Genomic DNA, 26,827 nt, shown 5'->3' with positions numbered 1-26,827 from the left:
AGACATACTGGCCATCAGGTACCGTTGGTGACTAGGGAAGCTGACTCTGATTTGGGTCTTATCTATGGGAATAAACGTGGCTAATACAGATGACTGTGAATGATGTTTTGGTTGGTGACCCAACACCTGCCAACCATGGGGTAGGTTGAGACCTGAGGACTGCTTCCCCGAGGACAGGCATTGTTATGCTCTTCACCCAGAGGTGGTAACAGCTGTCTCTTCTGAATGACAAATAGGGTGACCCCCAACTCATGGCCACCTGGAACCAAGGAACATTTGCTCATTTGGAAACGAATCTGCAAATGTCATTGGTTACACCTGGATTTAGGATCGGTCCTAAATCCAATGACAGGTGTTCTTTTTAGAAGAAAAAAAAAAAGGACACACATAGAGGGAAGGCTGTATAAAGACAGGGAACCTAGAATGGAGCTATTCTGCCACAGCTAAGGAATGCCACAAACCACCAGAAGCCAGAGGACAAGAAAATCTTCTTCCCTAGAGCCTTTGGAGAGAGCATGGCCCTGCTAATGACTTGATTATGAACTTCTGGCCTCCAGAACTGGGAGAGAGTAAATTTCTTTTATTCTTAAACTACTTAAGCTATATAATTTGAGGCAAATTTTTATGGCAGCCACAGGAAACCAATACATGCACTACAGTTCCACAGCTGGATGCTTACTGCGATGCCAAACCTGTGTCCAAATTATGTACTCCTGTCTGAGTGAAGCTTAGGATGGCAAAGAGTTGAATGCTAGAACTTTGATATTCCCTAGAATTGGGGCTGTATGTGAAAATAAAAGTTGCGGTCATTTCTCTTCCAATGGTTACCTTGAGTGTGACGTTCACTGCCGGAGTTTGTGAAAACACAGTTGAAAGGAATGGAATACATCATACTTGAAAAGATATTCAAAACTCTCCACATATTGCCAGCTTTCTATGTCACGTGTAGCCAATAGAACAGGACCTGGTTTTTTGTACATCTGTATCTGAAGCACATGGAGAATAGCAAAAAAAGAGAAAAGGAGAGATTGGGGTGTAGACCACTAGAGGAACCAAAGGAGGACACAGTTGGCCACTTTTCTGCAGAGATTCTCCACATTGGAGGGAGCTAAGACAAAACAGAGCAGTGTTGCAAGGAATTATGTATGTGTCTTCCTTGGCAAACATGGTGGGTTAGGTAAAATCATATGCAATTATATCAAGAACATAATTGCATCGCTAGCTAGATCCCATCATTTCCTTGGCCTCAGACAGTGAAGACATTCACCCCATCTTTCTCCCCCAAAAGTGATTTAACAAGTCACTGAAAGATATGAAGTATAGAAGCAGTTAGACAATTGCAGAGTTTTGAATTAAATTCTACTGGAAGATTATAATTCAAATTCCCTGAATGCTTTTTGGCATGCCATATGGCTACCGCCACATTTCCTTCCTTTTCTGTGTGACTATGTAGTTATTGCAGCACCATTTGTTGAATTTTTGTTTGTGTTTATTTCTTTTTGCTTTGTTTTGTTTTGTTTTTCAGGAAGTACATGGGTCAGAAATTGAACCCATGTCTCCCACATGGTAGGTGAGAATTTCTACCACTGACCTATCTTTGTAACTCCTAATTCCCTGAATTTTAACAACTGAAAGATATTATAGGGTGGTGTGACAGTGACTTAGTAGCAGAATTCTTGCCTGCCATGCAGGCAACCCAGATTCAATTCCTGGTCCCTGCACATGCAAAAAAAAAAAAAAAAGATATTATAAAATCTGGCAGATACAGTTAAGGGATTAAAAAGGGGACATCAAAAGAGTAAGGTTAACCATTGCTTGAAGAAAAAAGTAAAACGATTTCATGGTTTTATTTGCAAAGATTTGTGTATTTGAAACAAACATGTATGTGCTTTATTTAATTGCTTCAAATCAGTTGCACACATAGTGTCCAAAGGATAGACCTCGATTAAGCATAATGTGTAAATCATCCATCCTTATATTATACTCACAGTAACAGAATTGACCAAAAAGAGAGGAGAACCTCATTGTGGCAAAATTGGTAGTTTCCATTCTGATTAATATACTGATCTATAAGTTCCTAAAATACAACCTGCATAGAACCCATTCAGCTTATCTTCTGTGATCTTCCTCTTTTTGTGCTCTTTATATTATTCCAGCTATTTTAGTACAAAATCCTATAATACATACTAAAAATACTAAAGGAAAATTTAATTTTTTGGAAGAAGGAGACATTTGCCAGTGTGCAAACACAATTCAGGAAAATTATATTTCTAAAATTTACCATTTCAAGTCAATGGAAAAGAGAGAGAAGAAGAGCAGGTATTGGGCATATTTGAACGTCAAAAAGTGGATGGACCTTTTTTGTAAAAGGTTATTACAGGACATACTTCTGAAAATATTTTGAAAGGAGTTAACATTTTCACCCCATTTTCCTTTCAAAAAAATTTTTAATCCAATCCCTTAGTAAATGAATGATAAAGGTAAGTTCATCAGTTTGGCTGACGACATATGGTCTTTATATGTTTTCCAATGAAATTTACCATACTGCCTATTTCAGCTTGATTTCAACACCAAAACCTGCAACCACTCGCATAAAACTGGACATTTTTTTTTCTTCAGCAGCAATTTAAGATGCTTATCCAAGTTAACATCTTCATCTTCTGAAATTAGCAATACTGTTATTTGATGCTCACTCTTAAAATTACCTTTCCAAATCAACACAGAGGATTTTGCAAAACATTTGGTGGGTGTTTTGGAAAATATCACGATCATGCACAGTCTGCTCTTTTGTGGCAATGGTTCAGGGGTACCCTAACAATGAGCAGAACGTTGTCTCCTTCACTACTTCTCAATGCGATGCAGTCACTCAGGCGGTGTTCCCATGGTGGCTGGGGAAATGCTGTCCCTGAAGCAAGCCTCTCTTAGCAGCATGCAGCCACAGGAAAGAGGGCAGGGTGTGTGTGCCTCGTATTTTATGAGAAGGGAGCTAAAGGGTTTAAGACTCCCATTTTTAGAATTCATGTGGGAATTTTGGAAGAAAAAAAGAGATTCTCTCCAACAATGCAATAACTTCTTAACTGCTCTTTGAACCTCCACTTTTCTATCCCTTAATTCCTACTCCAGTGAGTTTACTAAAATTGACCACGCACGAAAAAAAATAAAGCATTCTAATTGAATGAATGGTGATGGTGGAGAATGAACACATTTTTCATTTCTTAGGAATAGTGCCAGAAACATCATCTTTCATGGTTTGAAAATTTATTTTCATTCATTCCATTAGAAATTTAGAATTTCCCTAATGAGCCCTTCATTTTTGCAGCTAACAATTGAATCATGAATAACTCAATAAAATACGTATAACCTGTGAGACTTAAAGAGCATGCTCTGTGCCAGGTCCTGTACCTACAGGACCTGAAATTAAACACAAACACATTCATCCAATTAAGAAGCATAAAGGTTACTATAGCAAACATAAGGTGAAGGTCAACAATGATTTTGATTGCAGGATGGGTACAAATGAGAAACTATTAGTTTTACAAATTGAAATCTTCAATGAAGTAACTGAGAGCAATAGATCAATTCTGGTAAAATGTATTCATGAAATGAGAACCAAATTATATAATTAAATATTTATTATTGATTCTGTACATAATCCTCCTGGGACACATATAAATTAAGTCATGCAGAGGATACAATCCCTATTGAATTTTTAAGAATATAAATAAGGTCTACTTCATCCTATATTAACATTTGGAATACTGGAATAGAGAAAGGTTAGGTTTACCAATGTTTCTAGGTAAGTTCCCTTTTTCATCATTTCTTGTAAAATCACACATATGTTAAGGAAAAGAGATTCTGTTGATTTTGCTTCCTCAGATTTTAGTGGCTATTCATTGAATCATTCTACTGAAATCAAAAGGAGTGGAAATATGCATATAAATGTACAAATGAGTGCCTTGAAATATACCTGCTACCAAACATTTACGAATGACTGCAAAATACAAAACTGAAAAATGATTAAAAATATAAAGGAATGACTGGAAAGATGTGGAATTTGGAAAGTTAGAATACAGCACCACTTAAATTTTTCTTTATATTTTAGGGGCTATGTGATTCCTTTATAATTAGAATGCCTACATACGTTAATTATATAATCGTATACATTTATTATTAGAATAAAACAGAATGATCGAAATATGTAACTTAAAAAAATTGTTTCATCTAAATATCCTTGATAAAATCATGACAGTCAAAACTCAAATCAGGCACAGAATATTACATCTTCTTTATTTGGGCAGTTATTTAGGAAGCAAGAGAACAGGTGTTTCAATTCTCGACTCTGACCACTGATTTATCAGACCTCCTTTTGATGAAGCTTGAGAAAGACGATTATAGGGGACTGTTTTCCCGTAACATCATCCTTCTGTTGTCTCCACAGATGTCTAACTCTGAGCCCACGATGATTGGAAACCAGTCCCTCTGTACAAAATTCACGTTTGTGGCTTTTTCCGCTCTGGGAGAGTTACAACCTGTGCTCTTCGTTGTGTTCTTAGCCATCTACCTGTTTACTGTGGGAGGAAACCTCCTCATCATCTACCTGATCTGGGTCACCCCTGCCCTGCACACTCCCATGTATTTCTTCCTGATGAACCTCTCCTTTCTGGAGATGTGCTACACCACCAGTGTGGTGCCTCAGATGCTGGTGCACCTGCTGGCGGAGAACAAGACCATAAGCATGGGAGGATGTGCAGCCCAGATGTATGCATTTACCCTCTTCGGACTGACAGAATGCTGCCTGCTGGCAGTCATGGCATATGACCGCTTTGTAGCGATTTGCTACCCACTGCATTACACTCTCCTTATGGGCCCTCGTGTGTGTTTGAAATTGGCCGGAGCATGTTGGACCGCCGGGGTGGTGGTGGAGTCAGCCCACACTGCCTGGATCTTCACTATGCCCTTCTGTGGAACAGGAGAGATTCAGCACTTCTTCTGTGACATCTTGCCTGTGCTGAGGCTGGTTTGTGTGGATACCTCACAAAACGAACTCGTGATGTTTGTTCTCTCCTTGATCTTCTTTGTGGGTCCCTGTTTGCTCATTTTGTACTCCTATATGCGTATCCTTCTGGCCATTTTGAAAATCCCCTCCGCAGCTGGCAAAGGCAAAGCTTTTTCTACATGTTCTTCTCATATTCTAGTTGTTTCTATCTTCTATGGCACTGCCTTGGCCACTTATCTCCAACCTAAGACTGCCCACAGTCCAGAAACAGAAAAGGCAACTGCAGTCATGTACACAGTGGTCACACCTGCTCTGAACCCTCTGATCTATACCTTGAGGAACAAGGAAGTAAAGGAAGCCTTTCAAAGGAGCCCTCTTAGACAAATGGTGTAAATCTTGATGACAAGATCACTGGGGCTGAAACTGTCACTACTCTACAGAGAAATTACACCAGGTCTGTGATACTGCAACCAATATATATTACCATTAAAGCATTTATAACCTAGAGCACAAATGCAGTTGGATTTGCGCTATGTTTTTCAATGTGAATGAAGGAGACACTGCAGGTCTTTTGGGTTCTTGCCCAGTGCAGCAAAAATGACTCCTGACACCAATTTGTGTGAGGAAAGAGATTTAATAGCTGGCAGATGCAGAAACCTCATGGTCTAAGGCCTGCCTCCTGAAGGACAGAAAGTACCAGATTTCTATGTATCCTTTGGATCAAAGGGAATTGGGATGACAGGAAAATCACAGAGATGACAGTGATGGATCCTCTGGGAAATTAGAAAATTTAGGCGATGCAATGAAAAGTTACGTGTGCAATCTCGTTTCCAGTTTGTATCTGCTAAAATGTAACTGGCATGTATGAGGATAAACATTTGATCAGAAACCTTTGAATGAAGGCCTGGATGTTTGTTTACTATTCATGTTGATGAATCTTCTTTCATAAAGGTCAGGGTACGAGCTGGGTTAGAGATAACAGTATAGAGCTATTCCTTCTACTAGAACTAAGAAACATCATTACGGGTGACTTTGCAAAAGATTAACACAGTGTTATCATCAATGCTGGGAACTGAGGGACCTAGGTGATTCATGCAAAGAAATCACTTTCATGATTATGCAAAGAACCAGTAAGGTCATGAGGCTGTTTAATTATTCATTTTTCAGCAATATGAACTGAACATCTCACATGTGCCAACTACCATTCAATTTCTCCTTCCCCAGGGCAATAGGATGAGAGTCAGAATGTTTTCAATCATTTTAAGAAGGAACATGAAATGTTCTCCTTGAGGAAAAATAAAGTGTGAATAGAATGAATTTTTATCTGATATAGACTATTAAATATATTTTCTTATGTGGATTTCACTCTCATAATTGTTCTCCTTTTATTCCCATAGTTCATAAAAACAGCCATTAGTAATTATTGATGATGACCCACACTGTGACAGAACCTAGAGATGTAATTGTAAGATCCCTTAAAGGATCATGAGTCTTTCTCAAAACTATATTCTTCATTGCTTTATTTATCTGTTGTTGTTTTGCTTTGAGAGAATCTTCACCAATAGTGACCTTCATAACTGTTACTCCTATTATGAATTCTGTATAGATTTTAATATAATATCCTTTGGACACTGTGCATAATATTTTAGATAATTCACTACATTAATTTTGATTCATTTAATAACAAGACCCAGACTGACACAAGTGACTAAACTAAAAACCTATTTTTAACAAATATTGTTTTCTTTTGATGGTATTTGATGATCAGATTGACAAAAAGAATTAAATGCATACTGTCATTTTTAAATGTGAGAGAAATCATTGATTTCATCTTAGTGATGTCTCCCTAAAATCAAATCCCAAAGTATGAACTAAGAATTTATTTGAGAGGGGCTCAGAATGGGAAATTTACAAGGAAGGGACAGACCAGGGACCCCAGAGGGCCACTTCTACTGCTACCAATATACATTGCCATTAAATCATCTATAACCTAGAAACAATGCAGTTGGATTTGTTCTACATTTTTCAATGTGATTGAAGGGAACCCTGTAAGTTTTTGAGGTCCTTGCCAAGTGTAACAGAAATGAATCATTACACCAATTTGATCACAGAAGAAAGAGATTTAATCTCCAGAAATACAGGGTACCTCATGGTCTAAGACCTACTTCTACAAAGCACTGCACTAAGAGATTATACGCATTTTTTGGATCAAAGAGAATTGGGAGAGAAATCACAGAGATGACATTATGGATTCTTTGGGAAATGAAAAAAGTTAGGGGATGTAATGAAAAGATTAGGAGTGCAATCTAGTTTCATATTTGAGTTTGCTAAAATGTAACTGAGATATACGGGCTAAACATTCGGTAAGAAACCTTTGATCAAAGCCTGGATATCTGTTTAATATTCACATTGATTGATCCTCTGTCATCAAGGTCATGGCAACTGGGCTGGGTTAGAAATTGCAGTACAGAGTTATTACCTTTGGTAGGAACTAAGAAACTTCATTACAGGGGGCTTTTAGAAAGATTAACAGTGTTCCTATCATCAATACCGGGAACTGAGTGATCCAGTTGCTCTTTCATAATTATGCAACAGAAATTATGTATTAATGTCATGAGATAGTTTAAATATTCATTTATCAACCACAATGACTATCTCACATGTACCAGCCACTATTCAATTTTTTCCTCCCCAATGATAAGAGGATGATGGTCAGTAGGTTTTGCACCAGTGTAAGGAACATGAAATATTACTCTTGAAGAAAAGTAAAACGTGAATAGGAAGAAAATAATTAGCAATTTTTTGTCCGATATAGACTATTAAATATATTTTCTTAAATGGACTGCAGTCTCTTAATTGCCCTCCTTTATTCCCATACATCATAAAAAAATGCTGTTGGTAATTATTGGTGAGTGATGCATGGTGTGACACAACCCTAAATATATAACTTGTAAAAGCTCTTAAGGGATGATGAGGCTTTCCTAAACTATATTCTTGATTGCTTTATCCATTTGTTTTTGTTCAGTTTTCTGAGAAGCTTCACCCATAGTGACATTCACTCTTCTTACTCTTATTATGAATCCTGTATTGATTTCAATATAATTTCCTTCATGCACTGTCTGTATATCCTAGATATTTAACTACATTAGTTTTGCCTCATCAAATAATAAAAACCAAGACTGCCACAAGTGATGAAACTAAAAACCTATTTTAACCAGTATTTTCTGTTGATATTTTTGATAATTAGATTGACAAAAAGAACTAAATGTATACTGTTATTTTGTAACTGTGAGAGGTAATCACTGAATTCATCTTAGTGAGGTTTCCCTAATAATAATAATAATAATCCTGAGAGAAAGAGAATAAAACACAATTCAGAAACTCACCATCTAGGTGCAGGTAGTTGGAATATACACACCATGGTCAGCAATCACTGCTGGAGGGCTATGCCTGGAAGTTGCTGACTCTGAACCTGCTGCTCTGCTGCCAGCTAGAGCAGACTTCTGGAAATGCCTGCAGGTCAGGGATGCGGATATTGGGCAGCTGGAAATCACAGGCTGCACCTTGAAAATGTAAAGCCCGAGGAATTTTGGAAAGGACTCAGTCAACAACAGCTGCAAGTTGACTCTTTAGAAGGACCCTTGTATGTGAAATAGTAAAAATGGTGAAGTGGGTATTAAAATATGAGCTTGGTGTAAATATAGGATAAGGATTTATATCACAATACTTACTTTTTTCTCATTCATTTTCTGTCTTATTGGAGTGGTAGGTTAGTTCCCAAAGTCCGAGCTATTGCTTCATACAATAGACAATTAACAGGGGAAAAATCTAAATCTTACCATATCAATTTTTTCCATCATACCTCTAGTTTCAAATCCACCTTGATTTCTTTTTTGATGTCTAAAATTTTTCCCTTCCTTAAAGTAAATTCACAAATACAGAATTTTACATTTAGCATTAAATGGAAGAAATATAGGTGCAGGTCTAACAATATATTCACACAAAATGTAAGTAAGGCTATTTAATAAAGATACCCAGAAACCTATTTCTCAGGATTAAAGCCAAATATAATTACTCCATTTCACTCTCTTTCTCTTCACCTGCTTGATGCCATGCATAAAAAATGAAAAATGCAATCAGCTATTTAACTATTTGTTCATTAAAATATGCACAATGATAAATATTTAAATGTTTTATACTAGATAGTGGAATACTACTTGAATTGCTTTTAGCATCACATTTCCCCATTATCTTAATGATTTAAAAAAGAAGTTCTATAATCCATATAAGACACTCAACAGCACCTTCAAGACCCTTTTGTTTGTTTGTTTCATTCTGTTGTTGCTTTAACTATTGAGGTCCATTGGCAGAAGGACCTGGGTAATTGCTCTGGTTGTTTTACAATACACATCCCCCCAGTATACCTAACATCATCCAATAACAGAAGAGCCAATTAAATTCTGGAATGATATCGCTTATGGTGATTGAATAGGAAAACCAAAGATTTATTAAAGATCACCTGAGACTGAGTAGTCACATAGTAAGTTATTTATTGTTAACTTTTTTAATATTGATATGTTTTGATGTGCATCAGTGTACTTTTAATTATTTTGAGGCATTCTTCTGCACTTAAACATTGATTTATTTGAAATTCCAGGAAGATGATGGAAGAGAATAGGTTGAGCTCACTACTGCTCCAAGGAACAGCTAGCGAACAGACAGTAAGGTTACTGGGATGGTGATTTTGGATGATGTGACCTAGGAGAGTCTTCTACACCACATAAGGAGGCCCTGATTGCAAAGGCTGAAGAATTGAGACCCAGAGAAATGGAGACCATCCATATAGTGCAAACAGCCTAACGTGTACCTTTCCAAACAGAAGACCGGATCCCTCAGAAGGGAATGGATGGGGAGAAAGGTACTAGAAAGAAAAACAAGCCTATTTCTTGAATTAGCTACCCTCACTGGTGCAGCCCCATGACCTGTGACTCACCCCACACCCCACACCCCATGCTGTGACTCACCCCACACTCCACGCACCTGAACCCCATCACCCATAATCCCCTGCCTGCTACCCTTCCCCGCATACCGGTACCGGTCCCCCACCCCAATCTAAAATGAACACATGCCACCCGCAGCCCAACCCACCTTTCCTGCACACATCTGGACTACACCCACCCCCTAGTCCATACAGTCACGCAACACTACCCGACTCTCCATTAGCTCTGTGCATGTGTACACTAGTTTAAGGCCCTCCTAGATCTGCAAAAATGCAGGACCCAAAGTCACATACCCCAGCTCTGGGCAAGCATTGACTTGTGCAGCCAGGCCACACCCGACCCCGGCACATGCAGATGCAACCTCGACCATTGACCTTGAGCTCTGTGCATAGACACACAAGGTCCCCACCCCCAGATCCCCACACCCCTACAGCCACATATTCTCCCTGCCTCTGGGAGCTCAAGCATTCAGGCACTGACATCCTGACCCCAGTACCCAATCACCAGCCCCACAAACATACACCCTGCACCCTTCCCACACACACCCAGCAAAAGTGGCTTGTTCTATACCTCACAGTTGTTCATGGGCAAAATGTGCTTCATCATCCTGCCCTGCACATACGTGCACACCTGCTCCAACCCCTCCAAACCTATGCACCTGTAGGGCACTGCACCCCTACACCAATCCTTTCCACATACCACAGCCATAGTGACTTGTGCCTGCCCCTACACACACCCACATCCGCATCCAGGGGTCTCTGCCCCTTATCCCCTGCACAAGAAAACACTTGCACTCTGCCCACCCTGTGCCCCAAACTCTGTGCCACCTACTCTACACCCTGATAAGCATGACCTCAATGCTCCATGGACCCACCAACTATTCTACCTGCATACCAGCCCCCACATATCCACACAGATTCTAAACCAGCCTCCCATCACACTCGATCTCTGTGTACCCAATGTTGCCCCCTGCTCCTGCACTTCAATGTATGCCTGAGTTGCATCCCGTACCCTTGGCTCCTGCACCATGCATCCACAACCCCACAACCCACACCCCATGCTCACAGGCACCAGCTTAGCATCCGCAACCTGTGCTGCAATGCATCACTACACTGTGGTGCCCCCACACTCCATCTGACATCCTGCTTCTCATCCATCCGGCACATACAAAGCTTTAGACTACAGAAGGAAACTAAATTCCAAAAGAAATCTATCAAGATATTTACACGCTTTGAAGACAAAAGAAGATCACTAAGTCCATCATGATGCAGACAGATAGAGCCCAGCTCTATCTGAAACACCGGAGGAAACACAGATTTTGTATCATTTAATCAAAGCTATTCATATCCCTCAACTAAATAAAATAAATGGGATGGTTAATTAAATAAAAGAAGTCAAGAACACACTGGGCGAGCATAAAGAGGAATTTGAAAGAATAAGTAGAAAAATAGGAGATATGACAGAGATTAAAGACATCGAAGGCCAATTCAAAAATATACTCGAGATACAAAACAGCAGATTTGGAGAGACAGAAGAAAAAATAAGAGAACTAGCAGACAGGACAACTGATTTCAAACACTCAAAACAGCAGATGGTAAAATAGATGCAAAAATTTTAATTGGATCTCTGGGAAATAATGGCCAAAACAAAGCATACAAAATAAGAATCACTGGTGTCCCAGAAGGAGAAAAGGAGACTAAAAGTTTAGGAAGATTAGTTGAGGGTATACTGGGGGAAATTACCCAACCTTTAGGAAACACATACATATGCAAATCAAAGAAGCTCAGTGAACTTCAAACAGAGTAAATTCAAATAGGCTACCCCCAAGACACCTACTAATCAGACTGTCAAATGTTGATGAGAAGCAGAAAATCCAGAAAGCAACAAGAAAAAAACAATCTACTATGTACAAGGGAAACCACAGAGGACTGAATTCAGACTATTCAACTGGCACTATGGAAGCAAGAAGGCAGTGGTGCTACATTTATGATATTGAGAAAGAAAGACTTACAGCAAAGAATTCTGTACCCAGCCAATTGTCCTTCAGAACTGGCACTGTGTCATCAACAATGCCATCCTGACCAAAGGGGAAAAGAAATGCAACAAATAAGATATGGGTGCCTGAGAGAGTTCAAACAGAGTTGAGAGGAGACACTGGAGGTCACTCTTATGCAGCGTCACTTAGGCATTCCTACATATCATAACTTGCCAAATCCCAACCAAAACCACTCCAACCCATCCTAAAGAACACCTAGGGCATTATGTAAGATTCTATAAAGGTTCCATGCACTAAGATAACTTCGCAGAACCTACAACTTCCAAATAGGTCCCTGCACCAGGTAAGTCCTGAAACACAGAAAGGCCAGCGTCTCCAGAGTTCCTTACCCCATATTATTGACAGACCCTTCCAACATGAAAAAGTTAGAATGAGTATAGCCCAAATATCCCTAAAGAATGGGAGAAAGATCAAAGGTGATGGGGAAGTTATACAGAGAAGGTAGAGATTAATAAATTAGTATGAATGCTAAATCATTATAGTGACATTTCTTTTAATTTCTACTATCTTAGAGCAACTAGAAGTAAAAACCTAAAATTGTGGAATTATAACCCATACAAAACTCTGAAATCTGTTCCACAGCCAATTGTAGTGCTGTGTTTGAAATGTATTGCTTTTTTGTTTATATGTTATTTTACCCCCCTAAAAAAAACTTGATTGTGATGATAAAAAAAAGTATTTATTCCTTCCAGCCTGCAATGTTCTGGAGCAGGTTGAAGGAAAAATCTGATTTGGTGTTATGATAGTCCAAGACAAACTCTGGGATCTCCCCTGTAACTTATTGTTGGAGAGTACTTTGAAAACTACTGCTTTTTACTTTCTATGCTTTGTATATATGCTATATTCTCTGACAAAAGGAAAGTTTAATAAATTGATTTATTTGCAGTGTCGTAGGGCAGCTTGAAGGGAATACTTGAAATTCTGGAACTGTAACCCATACCAAACACTGAAATCTATTCTATCCCTACTTGTTACACTTGGGGTGGGGGTGGGAGGAGGGTACAGATGTGTGGGGAAGGGTAGTAGGGAGACAGTTGCAGGTGACAGGGTACAGGTGCATGGGGTGTGGAGTGAGTCACGGGTCATGGTAATTGTACCTTTAAATAAATTTCCAAATACTTATTTAAATACTTCAAAATTAGGAACACATACTGTTCACTTTATAGACCTGATTAAGCCGGTCACCCCTGCCCTGCGCCCTCCCATGTATTTCTTCCTGATGAACCTCTCTTGTCTGGAGATGTGCTACACCACCAGTGTGGTGCCTCAGATGCTGGTGCACCTGCTGGCAGAGAACAAGACCATTAGCATGGGAGGCTGTGCAGTCCAGATGTACGCATTTACCCTCTTCGGACTGACAGAATGCTGCATGCTGGCAGTCATGGCTTATGACCGCTTTGTGGCTATTTGCTACCCACTGCATTACACTCTCCTTATGGGACCTCGTGTGTGTTTGAAATTGGCCACAGCATGTTGGATCACCAGGGTGGTGGTGGAGTCAGCCCACACTACCTGGATCTTCACTATGCCCTTCTGTGGAACAGGAGAGATTCAGCACTTCTTTTGTGACATCTTGCCTGTGCTGAGGCTGGTTTGTGTGGATACCTCAGAAAAGGAGGTCGTGATGTTTGTTCTCTCGTAGATCTTCTTCGTGGGTCCCTGTTTGCTCATTTCATACTCTTATATGCATATCCTTCTGGGCATTTTGAGAATCCCCTCCACAGCTGGCAAACACAAAGCTTTTTCTATTTGCTCTTCTCACATTCTAGTTGTTTTTATCTTCTATGGCACTGCCTTGGCCACTGATCTCCAACCTAAGACTGCCCACAGTCCAGAAACAGACAAGGCAACTGCACTCATGTACACAGTGGTCACGCCTGCTCTGAACCCTCTGATCTATACCTTGAGGAACAAGGAAGTGAAGGAAGCCTTTCAAAGGAGCCCTCTTAGACAAATGGTGTAAATCTCGATGACAAGATCACCGGGGCTGAAACTGTCACTACTCTACAGAGAAATTACACCAGGTCTGTGATACTGCTTCTAATCTATATTACCATTAAAGCATTTATACCCTAAAGCACAAATGCAGTTGGATTTGCTCTATGTTTTTCAATGTGATTGAAGGAGACACTGCAGGTCTTTGGGGTTCTTGCCCAGTGCAGCAAAAATGACTCCCCACACCAATTTGTGTGAGGAAAGAGATTTAATAGCTGGCAGATGCAGAAACCTCATGGTCTAAGGCCTGCCTCCTGAATGACTGAAAGTACCAGATTTCTATGTTTCCTTTGGATCAAAGGGAATTGGGATGACATAGGAAAATCACAGAGATGACATTTACAGATTCTTTGGTAAATGAGAAAAGTTAGGCGATGCAATTAAAAATTAGGCATGCGATCTCGTTTCCTGTTTGTATCTGCTAAAATGTAACTGGCATGTATGAGGACAAACATTTGATCAGAAACCTTTGAATGAAGGCCTGGATGTTTGTTTACTATTCATGTTGATGAATCTTCTTTCATAAAGGTCAGGGTACGAGCTGGGTTAGAGATAACAGTATAGAGCTATTCCTTCTACTAGAACTAAGAAACATGATTACAGGGGACTTTGCAAAAGATTAACACAGTGTTATTATCAGCAATGCTGGCAACTTAGGGACCTACATGATTCATGCAAAGAAATCACTTTCATGATTCTGCAAAGAAAACTATGCAGTATGGTCATGAAGCTGTTTAAGTATTCATTTTTCAGCAATATTAACTGAACATCTCACATGTGCCAACTACCATTCAATTTCTCCTTCCCCAGTGGCAATAGGATGAGAGTCAGTATGTTTTGCATCATTTTAATGAGGAACATGAAGTGTTCTCCTTGAGGAAAAATAAAGTGTGAATAGGATGATAAAATAGACTATTTTTATCTGATATAAACTATTAAATATATTTTCTTAAGTGGATTTCACTCTCATAATTGTTCTCCTTTTATTCCCATATTTCATAAAAATAGTCATTAGTAATCATTGATGATGACCCACACTGTGACACGACCTAAATATGTAATTGTAAAATCCCTTAACGGACCATGAGTCTTTCTCAAAACTATATTCTTCATTACTTTATTCATCTGTTTTTGTTTTGCTTTTAGAGAAGCTTCACCTATAGTGACATTCATACCTGTTACTCCTATTATGAATTCTGTATAGATTTTGACATAATATCCTTCGAGCACTGTAAATAATATTTTAGATAATTAACTGCATTCATTTTGATTCATTGAATAATAAGACCAAGACTGCTACGAGTGACTAAACTAAAAACTTATTTTTAACAAATATTGTTTTCTTTTGATGGTTTGATAATCAGATTGACAAAAAGAATTAAATGCATACTGTCATTTTTAAATGTGAGAGGAAATCACTGATTTCATCTTAGTGCTGTCTCCCTAAAATTAAACCCTAAAATATGAACTAAGAATTTATTTGAGAGGGGCTCAGAATGGAAAATTTACAAGGAAGGAAGAGAACAGGGACCCCAGATGGCCACTTCTACTGCTACCAATATATATTACCATTAAATCATCTATAACCTAGACACAATGCAGTTGGATTTGCTCTACATTTTTCAATGTGATTGAAGGGGACTCTGTAGGTCTTTGGGTTCCTTGATGGGTGTAACAAAAATGAATCGTGACACCAATTTGGTCACAGAAGAAAGAGATTTAATCTCCAGAAATACAAGGTACCACATGGTCTAAGATCTACTTCTCCAAAGCACTGCACTAAGAGATTATATGCATTTTTTGGACCAAAGAGAATTGGGAGGGAAATCACAGAGATGATATTATGGATACTTTGGGAAATGAAAAAAGTTAGGGGATGCAATGAAAAGATTATGAGTGCAATCTAGTTTCATATTTGAGTTCGCTAAAATGTAACTGAGATATACGGGCTAAACATTTGGTAAGAAACCTTTGATCAAAGCCTGGATATCTGTTTAATATTCACATTGATTGATCCTCTGTCATCAAGGTCATGGCAACTGTGCTGGGTTAGAAATAACAGTACAGAGTTATTACCTATGGTAGGAACTAAGAAACTTCATTACAGGGGGCTTTTAGAAAGATTAACAGTGTTCTTATCATCAATGCCAGGCATGAGGGAACTAGTTGCTCTTTCATAATTATGCAAGAGAAATTACGTAGTAATGTCATGAGGTTGTTTAAATATTCATTTTTCAACAAAAATGAGTATCTCACGTGTACGAGCTATGTATTAGTTAGGATTCTCTAGAGAAACAGAATCAACAGGGAACACATGCAAATATAAAATTTATAAAAGTTTCTCAAGTGTCTGCAGGAATGCAGAGTCCAAAATCCACAGGGCAGGCTGTGAAGCTGACGACTCCGATGGATGGTCTGAATGAACTCCACAGGAGAGGCTCACCAGCTGAAGCAGGAATGGGACCTGTCTCCTCTGAGTCTTCCTGAAATGGCTTCCCGTGATTAAATTAAGCATCACTCATTGTAGAAGACACTCCCCTTTGGCTGATTACAAATGGAATCAGCTGTGGATGCAGCTGACGTGACCATGATCTAATTCTAAGAAATGTCTTCATTGCAACAGAAAGGCCAGCACTTGCCCAACCAAGTAAACAGGTACCACAACCTGCCCAAGTTGACACATGTCCCTGACCATGACAGTCCACCCCTTGTCAACTTGGCAGCTATATATAAATCACCTTAAACCATACTTAATTTCCTAATGAAAACAATAAAGCACACATTTTTTCCTTTTACCTGAAAATGCTCAATTGTCCTGCATATACTGGAAACACATTAAATCTCTCCAGAACAGGGTGCAAATCCTTGGGCAACATTCATTCTTAAACTTGATATCTTACAACTTAAATAGCATAACATGAATAAAACAGCATTACAGTCCTCATTTCTGTAACTGATCACGTGGTTGAAGTTCATATTTATCACTACTTTCTTCCACTACCCATTCCATGTTCCCTTTACCCTCAGCAAGCTCTTCAGCTGGCCGTGGTTCTTTGCCTGGTGGGGTGACCCAAACCTTCATTCCTGAAGTTTCAGAGCCATTAGCAGTCTTGCCTGGATTGCGTTGTTGCAGTTTTCCATTGATTTTAATCACAGGGCATGGTAGTACTAACAGATGCCCTAGGGGATCTCCTATATTCCAAGAAAACTCTTCTTTACCTCCATTATGTAGTTGCAGTCCTACTTCATTCTGATAGTCAGGATCAATTACCCAAGACAATAATGTAACCCCTACTTGGCTTGTTGATACAGGGGCATAAGTAGCCCAAAGTGACCAGGTGGCAGTATTAACTTCCAGTTCAGTGCAATCATTGCAGTTTCTCCTGGAGGAAGCACATCCTATTTTGGAACTAAAACCTGCAGATGAGCAGAGCTCAGAGTAGCAGGGACAGGAAGCAAAAATTTTCCTAGTGGTTCACTAGGGGTAATAGTGGTGGTACCAAATCCATTTCCACCCCTTGGTTCCTGGACCCATGGATCCTGGCTATGGGAGAAACAGCACCATACAGTGGACACTGATTCAGAGCATATACAGCTTTCTGGAGAACATTACCCCAGCTTTTCAAGGTATTGCCACCTAGTTGGCACTGTAATTGAGTTTTCAAAAGGCCATTCCACCGTTCTCCAATCCAGCTGCTTCTGGATGATTGGGAACATGGTAAGACCAGAGAATTCCATGAGCATGTGCCCATTCCCGCACTTCATTTGCTGTGAAGTGTGTTCCTTGATCCTAAGCAATGCTATGTGGAATACCATGACAATGGATAAGGCATTCTGTAAGCCCAAGGATGGTAGTTTTGGCAGAAGCACTGTGTGCAGGGAAAGCAAACCCATACCCAGAGCATGTGTCTATTCCAGTTAGAACAAATCGCTGCCCCTTCCATGAAGGGAGTGGTCCAATGTACTCAACCTGCCATCATGTAGCTGGCTGGTCATCTCACAGAATGGCTGGTGCCATATCGGGGGCTGAGTGTGGGTCTCTGCTGCTGGCAGATTGGGCACTCAGCAGTGGCTGTGGCTGTGGCCAGGTCAGCCTTGGTGAGTGGAAGTCCATGTTGCTGAGCCCATTCATAACCTCCATCCCTACCACCATGACCACTTTGTTCATGAGCCCATTGGGCAATGACAGGAGTTGCTAGGGAAAGAGGCTGACTGGTATCCACAGAACGGGTCATCTTATCCACTTGATAATTAAAATCTTCCTCTGCTGAAGTCACCCTCTGGTGTGCATTCACATGGAACACAAATATCTTCATGATTTTAGCCCACTCAGAAAGGTCTATCCACATACTTCTTCCCCAGACCTCTTTGTCACCAATTTTCAAATTATGGTCTTTCCAAGTCCCTGATCATCCAGCCAACCATTAGCAACAACCCATGAGTCAATATACAAACATACCTCTGGCCAGTTTTCCTTCCAAGCAAAATGAACAACTGGGGTGCACTGCTCGAAGTTCTGCCCACTGGGAGGATTTCCCCTCACCACTGTCCTTCAAGGACACCCAGAAATGGGTTGTGATGCTGCAGCTGTCCACTTTTGGGTGGTACCTGCATATCATTCTGAAACATCTGTAAACCAGGCCCAAGTTTTCTCTTCCTCAGTCAATTCACTGTAAGGAACTCCCCAAGAGGCCATAGCTCTGGTCTGGGAAATAGAAGGTAATGTGGCAGGAGTGGAAACCATGGGCATTTGGCCACTTCTTCATGTGACTTACTTGTGCTTTCAGGACATGCTCTGGCTCTATCTCCTATATACCATTTCCATTTTATAATAGAGTGCTGCTGTGCACGCCCAACTTTATGGCTTGTTGAGTCAGACAACACCCAGCTCATGATAGCCAACTCACATCTCATGGTAACTTGGTGGCCCATGGTTAAGCATTCGGTCTCTAATAAGGCCCAGTAGCAGGCCAAAAGCTGTTTTTCTAAAGGAGAGTAGTTATCTGCAGCAGATGGTAAGGCTCTGCTCCAAAATCCTAAGAGTCTGCATTGTGATTCTCCTGTAGGGGCCAGCCTATGGCTCCAGACAGCATTTCTATTTGCCACTGACACTTCTAGCACCATTGTATCTGCTGGATCATATGGTCCAAGTGGCAGAACAGCTTGTACAGCAGCCTGGGCCTGTTGCAGAGCCTCCTCTTGTTCAGGTCCCCACTCAAAATTAGCAGCTTTTCTGGTCACTCGATAAATGGGCCAGAGTAGCACACCCAAATGAGGAATATGTTGTCGCCAAAATCCAAAAAACCTACTAGGCATTGTGCTTCTTTTTTGGTTGTAGGAGGGGCCAGATGCAGCAGCTTATCCTTCACCTTAGAAGGGATATCTCGACATGCCCCTCAGAAATTTCACTGAGGTGGAAGGCCCGTGTATTTTTGTTGGATTTATCTCCCATCTTCTGACATGCAAATGCCTTACTGGTAAATCTAGAGTAGTTACTACTTCTTACTCACTAGGTCCAATCAACATGATATCATCAATATAATGGACCAGTGTGATGTCTTGTGGGAGGCAGAAACTATCAAGGTCTCTGCGAACAAGATTATGACATAGGGCTGGAATAGTTGATATACCCCTGAGGTAGGACAGTGAAAAATATTGCTGGCTTTGCCAGCTGAAAGCAAACTGTTTCTGGTGGTACTTGCTAATAGCTATTGAGCAAAAAGTGTTTGCCAGATCAATAATTGCATACCAAGTACCAGGGGATGTATTAATTTGCTCAAGCAATGATACCACATCTGGAACAGCAGCTGCAATTGTAGTTACCACCTGGTTGAGCTTACGATAATCCACTGTCATTCTCCAAGACCTATCTGTTTTCTGCACAGGCCAAATAGGAGAATTGAACAGGGATGTGGTGGGAATCACCACCCCCGCATCTTTCAAGTCCTTAAGAGTGGCAGTAATCTCTGAAATCCCTCCAGGAATCCAGTTTTGCTTCTGACTTACTATTTTGCTTGATAGGGGCAGTTCTAGTGGCTTCCACTTGGCATTTCCCACCATAATAGCCCTCACTGCACGAGTTAGAGAGCCAATGTGGGGATTCTGCCAGTTGTTCAGTATGTCTATGCCAATTAAACATTTCGGAACTGGGGAAATAACTACAGGATGGGTCTGGGGGCCCACTGGACCCACTGTGAGATGGACCTGAGCTAATACTCCATTGATCACCTGACCTCCATAAGCCCCCACTCTGACTGGTGGTCCAGAGTGACGTGTTGGGTCCCCTGGAATTAATGTCCCTTCTGAACCAGTGTCTAATAATCCCCAAAATATCTGATCATTTCCTTTTCCCCAGTGCACAGTTACCGTGGTAAAAGGCCATTGGTCTCCTTGGGGAAGACCTGGAGGAAGATTGGCAGTGTAACAGGTTTCTCCCCCAAAGGGACCTGGCCTCCCCTTCATTCAAGGGGCTCTGGATCTGTAAACTGTTTCAAGTCTGGAAATTGTCTGGAAATTGATTAGGAGGCCGTGACTCTGTTTTTGTAATTCAGGTTAGACTTCTGTTCACTTGACCTAGGACTCTTTTGTTTCTACAGCTCAAACTAGAATTTAGTAGACTGCCCTTCTATTGTATTTCTAGGTACCCCATGATTTACTAGCCAATGCCAGAAGTCTCTGCTTTGAGTTTGCTGTCTATTGTAATAACCACATCTACCCAGTCTTTGGTGATTAAGTGCTGCCACCTGACTTCTGCCAACTCAGGATCCTGTCATCCCCATTGTGTTTAAGGATTCTAGCTCAGTGACAGAAGTTCCTACAGTAATATCTGACCTACAGAGACGTGCAACCACAGAGCTCTTCAGGGATGATGGCGCTAGTCTCACAAATTTATTTCTCACTGTTCTGGTAAAAGGTGCATCTTCCGGACATTCCTGGGGTGTAAGAGCAGGCTTTGCATGATAAATCCACTCTAACATTCCAATCTCTTTAAGCCTCTGGATTCCCTCATATACATTATACCAGGGCAGTTCTGGCATTTCAACCTCAGGTAATGTTGGCCACCTTTTGATCCATGTTTCAACCAACCATCCAAACAAACTGTTAACACCTTTTCTAACCACTCAAGCTACAACATTGAATGCAGAATCTCTACTTATTGGGCCCATTTAAATAAATTCAGCCTGATCTAGCCTTATATTCCTCCCACCATTATCCCACACTCTTAAAATCCATTGCCACACATATTCCCCTGATTTCTGTCTCTATAAATTGGAAAACTCACACAGTTCTTTTGGAGTATAATGTACCTTCTAGTGTGTGATACTTTGTACTTCACCTTCAGGGGCCTGTTGGGATTTTAGTCTAGTTACAGGTCTGGAAGAAATGAGAGGTGGTGGGGGTGGGTCATGAAAAGAATTAGAAATATCTTCCAAGCCATTTGCTTCAGGGCCTTCATTTGCAGTTTCATCTGGTGAAACAGGATTAATCACTCTAGGGCTAATCCCTTCAGGAGGAGGTTGGGTGACCAATTCCTCAAAGCAGGCTGGAGGTGGGGCAGTTATGTCCTCAGGGCAAACTATTACAGAGTTATCTAGAGAAGACTCAGCATGATCTAGGGCTTCAACCTCACCCCCGGCATCATTATCAATCCATATGTCACCATCCCATTTTTCAGGGTCCCACTCCTTTCCAATCAATGCCCTCACCATGCAAGACTGAGATTTCAGTTTACATTGTAAAGTTGTTACTCTAACAGTAAGATCCTGAGTCTGATTTTCAGAGATCTCAAGTCTACGGCTACAGGAAATAAGATTTTCATTCAGGATACTCATAGAAACATCTACACCTATCAGACGGCGCTTAAGCTTCTCGTTTCACCCCTTAATGTAGACAGTGTATCTAACAACAACCAACCAACATCTCTATAACTTATTTCTACAAAAATCTGTAAAGGTGTCAAAAACATTATCCCCAGAGTCTGGCTTCGTACAAGCAAAGCATTAGGAGAATCATATGATGATATTTGGACTATATCATTTGCCAACTCACTCCATGGATTGGGAGTGTCATTCTGATTATGGGATTCAGAGTCCTTAGTGTCTCTGAGTCCAGTCAGAGTAGAAAACCATTCATAAAAACCCATTTGTAAGATTCTGTTTCTTAAGAGCCACTCCTGGTACCAAGATGTATTAGTTAGGGTTCTCTAGAGAAACAGAATCAACAGGGAACACTTGCAAATATACTATTTATAAAAGTGACTCATGTGACCACAGGAATGCAGAGTCCAAAATCCACAGGGCAGACTGTGAAGCCAACAACTCCGATGGATGGTCTGGATGAACTCCACAGGAAAGGCCCACCAGCCAAAGCAGGAATGGAACCTATCTCCTCTGAGTCCTCCTTAGAAGGCTTCCCGTGATTAGATTAAGCATCACTTATTGTAGAAGACACTCCACTTTGGCTGATTACAAATGGAATCAGCTGTGGATGCAGCTGACGTGATCATGATCTAATTCTATAAAATGTCCTCATTGCAACAGACAGGCCAGCACTTGCCCAACCAGATAAACAGGTACCACAACTTCGCCAAGTTGACACATGTCCCTGACCATGACAGGAAGTAAAAGTTTAGGAAGATTAGTTGAGGGTATATTGGGGGAAATTACCCAACCTTTAGGAAACACATACATATGCAAATCAAAGAAGCTCAGTGAACTCCAAACAGAGTAAATCCAAATAGGCTAACCCCAAGACATATACTAATCAGACTGTCAAATGTTGATGAGAAGCAGAAAATCCAGAAAGCAACAAGAGAAAAACAATCTAATATGTGCAAGGGAAACCACAGAGGGCTGAATTCAGACTACTCAACTGGCACTATGGAAGCAAGAGGCAGCAGTGATACATTTAAGATATTGAAAGAGAAAGACTTACAGCCAAGAATTCTGTACCCAGCTGTGTTACTTAGATTCAGTTGTCAATTTGGCCAGGTGAGCATACCTAGTTCTGTTGCTGCGGACACAAGCCAATGGTACGTGAACCTCATCTGTTGCTAATTACATCTGCAGTTGGCTAGAAGGCGTGTCTGCTGCAATGAGTGATGTTTGACTTAATTGGCTGGTGCTTAAATGAGAGAACGCAATGTAGCACAACCTAACAGCTTGGTATTCCTCATCTCAGCACTCGCAGCTCAGCCCAGGCCTTTGGAGATGTAGAAAGAAGTCACCCCAGGGAAAGTTGTTGGAACCCAGGGGCCTGGAGAGAAGACCAGCAGAGACCATCCTGTGCCTTCCACGTAAGAAAGAACCTCAGTGGAAAGTTAGCTGTCTTTCCTCTGAAGAACCAACAAAATAAATCCCCTTTTATTAAAAGCCAATCTGTCTCTGGTGTGTTGCGTTCTGGCAGCTGGCAAACTAGAACACCAGCCAATTGTCCTTCAGAACTGGCACTGTGTCATCCACAATGCCATCCTGACCAAAAGGGGGAAAAGAAGTGCAACAAATAAGATATCGGTGGCTGAGAGAGTTCAAATAGAGTTGAGAGGAGACACTGGAGGTCACTCTTATGCAGCATCACTTAGGCACTGCTACATATAACTTGCCAAATCCCAACCAAAACCATTCCAGCCAATCCTAAAGAACACCTAGGGCATTATGTAAGATTCTATAAAGGTTCCATGCACTAAGATAACTTCTCAGAAACCTACAACTTCCAAATGGGTCCTTGCACCAGGTAAGTCCTGAAACACAGAAGGGCCAGCCTCTCCAGAGCTCCTTACCCCATATTATTGACAGTCCCTTCCAACATGAAAAAGTTAGAATGAGCATAGCCCAAATATCCCTAAACAGTGGGAGAAAGATCAAATGTGATTGGGAAGTTATACAGAGAAGAGTGTAATAAATTAGTACGATTACTAAATCATTATAGTGATATTTCTTTTAATTTCCACTATCTTAGAGCAGCTAGAAGTAAAAACCTAAAATTGTGGAATTATAACTGATATTAAACGCTGAAATCTGTTCTACAACCAATTATTGTAGTGCTGTGTTTGTAATGTACTGCTTTTTTTGCTTATATGTTATTTTTTCCAATAAAGAAAAGAAAGTTGATTGTGATGATTAAAAAAAAGTATTTATTCCTTCTATCTTGCAATGTTCTGGAGCAGGTAGAAGGAAAAATCAGATTTGGTGTTATCGTACATCATGACAAACTCTGGGATCTCTCCCATAACTTATTGTTGGAGAGTGCTTTGAAAACTACTCCTTTTTTTTTCTTTCTTTGCTTTGTATATATGGTATATTCTATGATAAAACAAAAGTTTTAAAATTTGGTTTATTTGCAGTGTTGTAGGGCAGCTTGAAGGGAAAACCTGAAATTCTGGAACTGAAACCCACACCAAACACTGAAATCTATTCTATTCCTACTTGTTACTCTTGGGGTGAGGGTGGGGGACAGGTACAGATGTGTGGGGAAGGGTAGTAGGGAAGCAGTTGCAGGTGACCAAGTTCAGGTGCATGGTGTGTGGGGTGAGTCACAGGTCATGGTAATTGTACATTTTAAATAAACTTACAAATACTATATTTAAATACTTCAAAATTAGGAACACAGAGTGTTCATGTACAGACCTGATTAAGTAGGTCACCCCTGCCCTGTGCACTGCCATGTATTTCTTCCTGATGAACCTCTCCTTTCTGGAGATGTGCTACACCACCAGTGTGGTGCCTCAGATGCTGGTGCACCTGCTGGTGGAGAACAACCCAGATGTACGCAGTTACCATCTTGGCACAGACAGAATGCTGCCTGCGGGCAGTCATGGTTTATGACTGCATTGTAGGTATTTGTTACCCACTGCTTTACACTCTACTTATGGGCCCTCATGTGTGTTTGAAATTGGCCAGAGCATGTTGGACCACCGGGGTGGTGGTAGAGTCAGCCCACATAACCTAGATATTCACTCTGCCCTTCTGTGGAACAGAAGAGATTCTCACTTCTTCTGTGACATCAGGCCTATGGTGAAGCTGGCTTGTGTGGATACCTCACAAAACAGGATTGTGATATTTGCTGTCTCTGTGCTCTTCATTATGAGTCCCTGTTTGCTCATTCTGTGCTCCTGTATGCGTTTCCTTGTGGCCATTTTGAGAATCCCCTCCACAGCTGGCAAAGGCAAAGCTTTTTCTACTAGTTCTTCTCCTAGTTGTTTCTCTCTTCTATGGCACTGCCTTATACACTCATCTCCAACCTAAGACTGCCCACACTCCAGAAACAGACAAGGAACTGCACTCAAGTACACAGTGGTCATGCCTGCTCTGAAACATTTGATCTATGTCTTGATGAAAAAGGAGGTGAAGGAAGCCTTTCAAAGGAGCTTTCTTAGACAAATGGTGTAAATCTTGATGACAAGATCACTAGGGCTGAGATTTTCACTACTCTACAGCGAAATTGCACCAAGTCTATGATACTGCTACCAGTATATATTACCATTAAATCATCTATAATCCAGACACAATGCAGTTGGATTTGCTCTACATTTTTCAATGTGATTGAAGGGAACCCTGTAGGTCTTTGGGGTCCTTGCTGAGTATAACAAAAATGAATCATCACACCAATTTGGTCACAGAAGAAAGAGATTTAATCTCTAGAAATACAGGGTGTGTCATGGTCTAAGACCTACTTCTCCAAAGCACTGCACTAAGAGATTAAATGCATTTTTTGGATCAGAGAGAATTGGGAGGGAAATCACAGAGATGACATTATAGATTCTTTGGGAAATGAAAAAAGTTAGGGAATGCAATGAAAAGATTAGCAGTGCAATCTAGTTTCATATTTGAGTTCGCTAAAATGTAACTGAGATGTATAGGGTAAACATATGGTAATAAACCTTTGATCAAAGCCTGGCTGTCTGTTTGATATTCACATTGATCAATCCTCTGTCATAAAGGTCAGGGCAACTGGGCTGGGCTAGAAATAACAGTACAGAGTTATTACCTATGTTAGGAACTAAGAAACTTCATTACAGGGGGCTTTTAGAAAGATTAACAGTGTTCTCATCATCGATGCCGGGAACTGAGCGATCTAGTTGCTCTTTCATAATTATGCAACAGAAATTATGTAGTAATGTCATGAGGTTGTTTAAATATTCATTTTTCAACAATAATGACTATCTCACATGTACCAGCTACTATTCAATTTTTCCCACCCCGTGTGAGAATAGGTTGAAGGTCAGTATGTTTTGCACCATTGTAAGGAACATGAAATATTACTCTTGAAGAAAAGTAAAATGTGAATAGGAAGAAAATAAATAACAATTTCTTGTCTAATATAGACTGTTAAATATATTTTCATAAACGGACTGCAGTCTCTTAATTGATCTCCTTTTATTCCCATACATCATAAAAAAAAAAAACTGCTGTTGGTAAGTATTGATGAGTGATGCATGGTGTGATACAACCCTAAATATATCACATGTAAAAGCTCTTAAGGGACCATGAGTCTTTCCCAAATAATTTACAACTCTTATATACTTTCAAATGTTGATAGTACTTTTTTTCCAGTTTTCCTGTCTTTCCTTGTACTGAATGCCCAGTGCTTACCTTGGACAACAATGGTTTTAGTCAAGTTATTTCTTTAGCTTATATGGTCCACCATGGTGAGGGTCAGAAATGTGGAGTATATTAGTAGAATTAGAAACAGAACGGGCACATGTGAGATTTTATATTCAGAGACTGAACATCACTACAGGTAGAACCTGAACAAAATATCCATTACCTGTGGCTGGATAAC

The 26,827-nt window shown here is 40.4% G+C and overlaps 1 protein-coding gene and 2 pseudogenes across 1 annotated transcript; all 3 read left to right on the top strand.

Moving 5' to 3' along the window:
* The first annotated feature begins 4,459 nt into the window (after nucleotides 1–4,459).
* On the top strand, nucleotides 4,460–5,389 carry LOC143690599 (olfactory receptor 10C1-like). Its single transcript, XM_077168248.1, has one exon. The coding sequence runs from the start codon at nucleotides 4,460–4,462 to the stop codon at nucleotides 5,387–5,389; it is 930 nt and encodes a 309-aa protein (XP_077024363.1).
* Nucleotides 5,390–13,136: 7,747 nt separating this feature from the next.
* LOC143690598 (olfactory receptor 10A2-like) lies at nucleotides 13,137–14,015 on the top strand (annotated as a pseudogene).
* A 10,546-nt stretch (nucleotides 14,016–24,561) lies between these two features.
* LOC143690597 (olfactory receptor 10C1-like) lies at nucleotides 24,562–25,541 on the top strand (annotated as a pseudogene).
* Nucleotides 25,542–26,827: the final 1,286 nt, after the last annotated feature.

Source organism: Tamandua tetradactyla, chromosome 7, assembly GCF_023851605.1.
Source record: "Tamandua tetradactyla isolate mTamTet1 chromosome 7, mTamTet1.pri, whole genome shotgun sequence".
Classification (NCBI taxonomy): domain Eukaryota; kingdom Metazoa; phylum Chordata; class Mammalia; order Pilosa; family Myrmecophagidae; genus Tamandua; species Tamandua tetradactyla.
Note: the sequence above shows the minus strand (reverse complement) of the source record. Positions and strands in the feature narration are given on the sequence as shown.